This window comes from Colobus angolensis, unplaced genomic scaffold, assembly GCF_000951035.1.
Source record: "Colobus angolensis palliatus isolate OR3802 unplaced genomic scaffold, Cang.pa_1.0 Scaffold22, whole genome shotgun sequence".
NCBI classification, from domain to species: Eukaryota; Metazoa; Chordata; class Mammalia; order Primates; family Cercopithecidae; genus Colobus; species Colobus angolensis.
The window spans coordinates 4339676-4342172 of record NW_012115377.1 but is presented as its reverse complement, the minus strand read 5'-3'; the positions used below and the strand labels follow the sequence as shown (position 1 = coordinate 4342172).

Genomic DNA, 2497 nt, shown 5'->3' with positions numbered 1-2497 from the left:
TTTTTTGTATTTTTAGTAAAGACAAGGTTTCACCATGTTTGCAAAGCTAGTCTTGAACTCCAAATTCAAGTGATCCGTCCACCTTGGCCTCCCAAAGCGCTGGTATCACAGATGTGAGCCACCACACCCAGCCCAAAATAGGGTTTTTTCACCTCAGCACTATTGGCAGTTAGGGTCAGATTATTCTTGGTTGTGAGGGCCTTTCTGTACACTATAGGGTGTTCAGCAGCATCTCTGATCTCTTCCCATCAGATGCCTGTAGCATACACAGCACCTCTCCCCACCATCACCAGTTGTGACTATCAAAAATATCTCCAGATCTTGCCAATGCCCCCTGGGGGAAATATCAGTCTGGAGACAATGCAGCCCATCACATTCTGATGCCATTGTCTGACTTATAATAGGTCCTCAACAGGAGTTCAAATCCCAGCATTTCCACTTAACATTTGCATATAGTTCACAGATCCTATAGAGCAATTACACAGTTGAGATCACAAAGCAACTAGCTAGCAACACTGTGACAGGAACAAAATCCTCAAATATCAATATTAACCTTGAACAGAAATGGCCTGATGCTCCACTTAAAAGATATAGATTGTTAAACTAGATACAAAATTAAAAAAAAAAAAAAAGACCTAACCATGTGCTGCCTACAAGAGACCTACCTAACATGTAAAGACACCCACAGGCCCAAAGTAAAGGGATAGAGAAAAAGATATAGGCAACTATATATTTTTACCTCTCTGAGCCCCAATTTTCTCATCCCTACATGAGAAAATCCCTTTCTCACATGGTCTTCCAGTGAGATGACCCTTAATTAATTAAGTAGGTAAATAATAAAGAGATGGAGTTTCTAGAGATGAATCCAACTTGACAGTTGCAATTGCAGCTTCCCATGGAGTTGACACAGTCAGAATGCTCAGGGCACACCCTGCTGGTAAGGCACTCATTGATATCTGAGAAGCAGTGGAAGAGGGTGAGCAGATAAGAAATTGGGTGCCTAAGTTTAGAAATACATGAAGTCATCCCACTGATAGATATCCACCCAAGACCCATCCCTGGGAGTCTGAGAGCATTACCAGTACAGGAGAAATTGCCTGGCTTTCCTGGTTTCCAGTTATTTCCAGTGGGAGAAGAGAAACCATGTAAACAGCTGCACTCGTACCTCCCCGACAGGTTTTTGCAGACTGAATTAGGACCACAGGGCTGGCTTTCAGAACATTCATCAACATCTAGACAGAGAGTTAGAGTTACAAATTTGCTTATACTACATGGAAGACTGTATTTTGCAAAAAAAAAATTGTTAAAACAATATCTCCCATTCCATATGCACTTCATTCAATGTGACTTTGGTACTTTTTCCATCAAGCAATGGAATGCATGTCCCCATCTTGAATCTGAGCATGCTTGTGACTATGGTGGAAGTGACACTAGGTCATAAAAATATCACATCCTTCCACCTGTTCTCTTGGAATGCTTATCCTTAGAATCCAGCCACCATGTTGTGAGGAAACTCAACCATCCATGAAATGTTACAGTGATCAGGAATTTATTTACACGATCAGAGAGAGGAAGGGTGGGGAAGAAGAAATGAAGGAAGGAAGGAAGGAAGGAAGGAAGGAAGGAAAGAAGGGAGGGAGGGAGGGAGGAAGGAAGGAAGGAAGGAAGGAAATAAGTAAGTCACATTTGCTAGCAACACTAGCTAGTAACGCTGTGACAGGAACAAAACCGTCACATATCAATATTAACCTTGAACAGAAATGGCCTAATGCTCCACTTAAAAGGTATAAATTATTAAACCAGATTTTAAAAAGGGAGATGAGGGAGTACCTACGTTCAATACCCAGCCAGCTTTTACTTGATTTTCCTGCCAAATGCTGGAGGGTTTGAGGGGATGTGAACTCACCTTTGCATTCCACTCCTGGATCCTTGAAGTGATTTTGTCCATTGCTGGACCGGAATCCTTGTTTGCAAGCACAATAGTAACTGTCCACAGTGCTGGTGCAGGTGGCATGAGATGGGCACATGGTACTGTCTCTACAGTTATTATCTAGGCAGTGTATAAAGAAAAGTTTAGACAAGATTAGAGCATTAGAGTGAGGCTGCAAGGGAGGCCAGCATACGAGGGCGGAGGTGGCTGTTATGGGTTGGACTGTGTTCCTCCCAGAAGATACGTTAAAGTCCTAAACGCTGGTACCTATGAATTTCATCTTATTTAGAAACTGCGTCTTTGTAGACGTAATTAAGATATAAGTTCAGATGAAGTAGTGCTGGCGTAGGGTGGGCCACAGGTGTCTTTATAAGAAGAGAAGCTGGCGTAGGGTGGGCCACAGGTGTCTTTATAAGAAGAGAAGCTGGCGTAGGGTGGGCCACAGGTGTCTTTATAAGAAGAGAAGAGACACGGCCCGGCGCGGTGGCTCAAGCCTGTAATCCCAGCACTTTGGGAGGCCGAGACGGGCGGATCACGAGGTCAGGAGATCGAGACCATCCTGGCTAA

General features: G+C 43.5%; 1 protein-coding gene across 2 annotated transcripts in view; it reads right to left on the bottom strand.

The window, feature by feature from the left end:
• The window catches only part of ADGRE1 (adhesion G protein-coupled receptor E1), a 60007-nt gene that overhangs the window by 49800 nt on the left and 7710 nt on the right, over positions 1–2497 (bottom strand). The window contains exons 3-5 of one of the 2 annotated variants that reach the window (XM_011943549.1): positions 1907–2050; positions 1080–1232; positions 846–956 (exon numbers count right to left, since the gene is read on the bottom strand). In XM_011943549.1, coding sequence (XP_011798939.1) covers positions 846–956; positions 1080–1232; positions 1907–2050 — 408 coding nt within the window. The remainder of the gene's footprint in view (positions 1–845; positions 957–1079; positions 1233–1906; positions 2051–2497) is intronic. The other variant, XM_011943550.1, reaches the window with a different exon arrangement.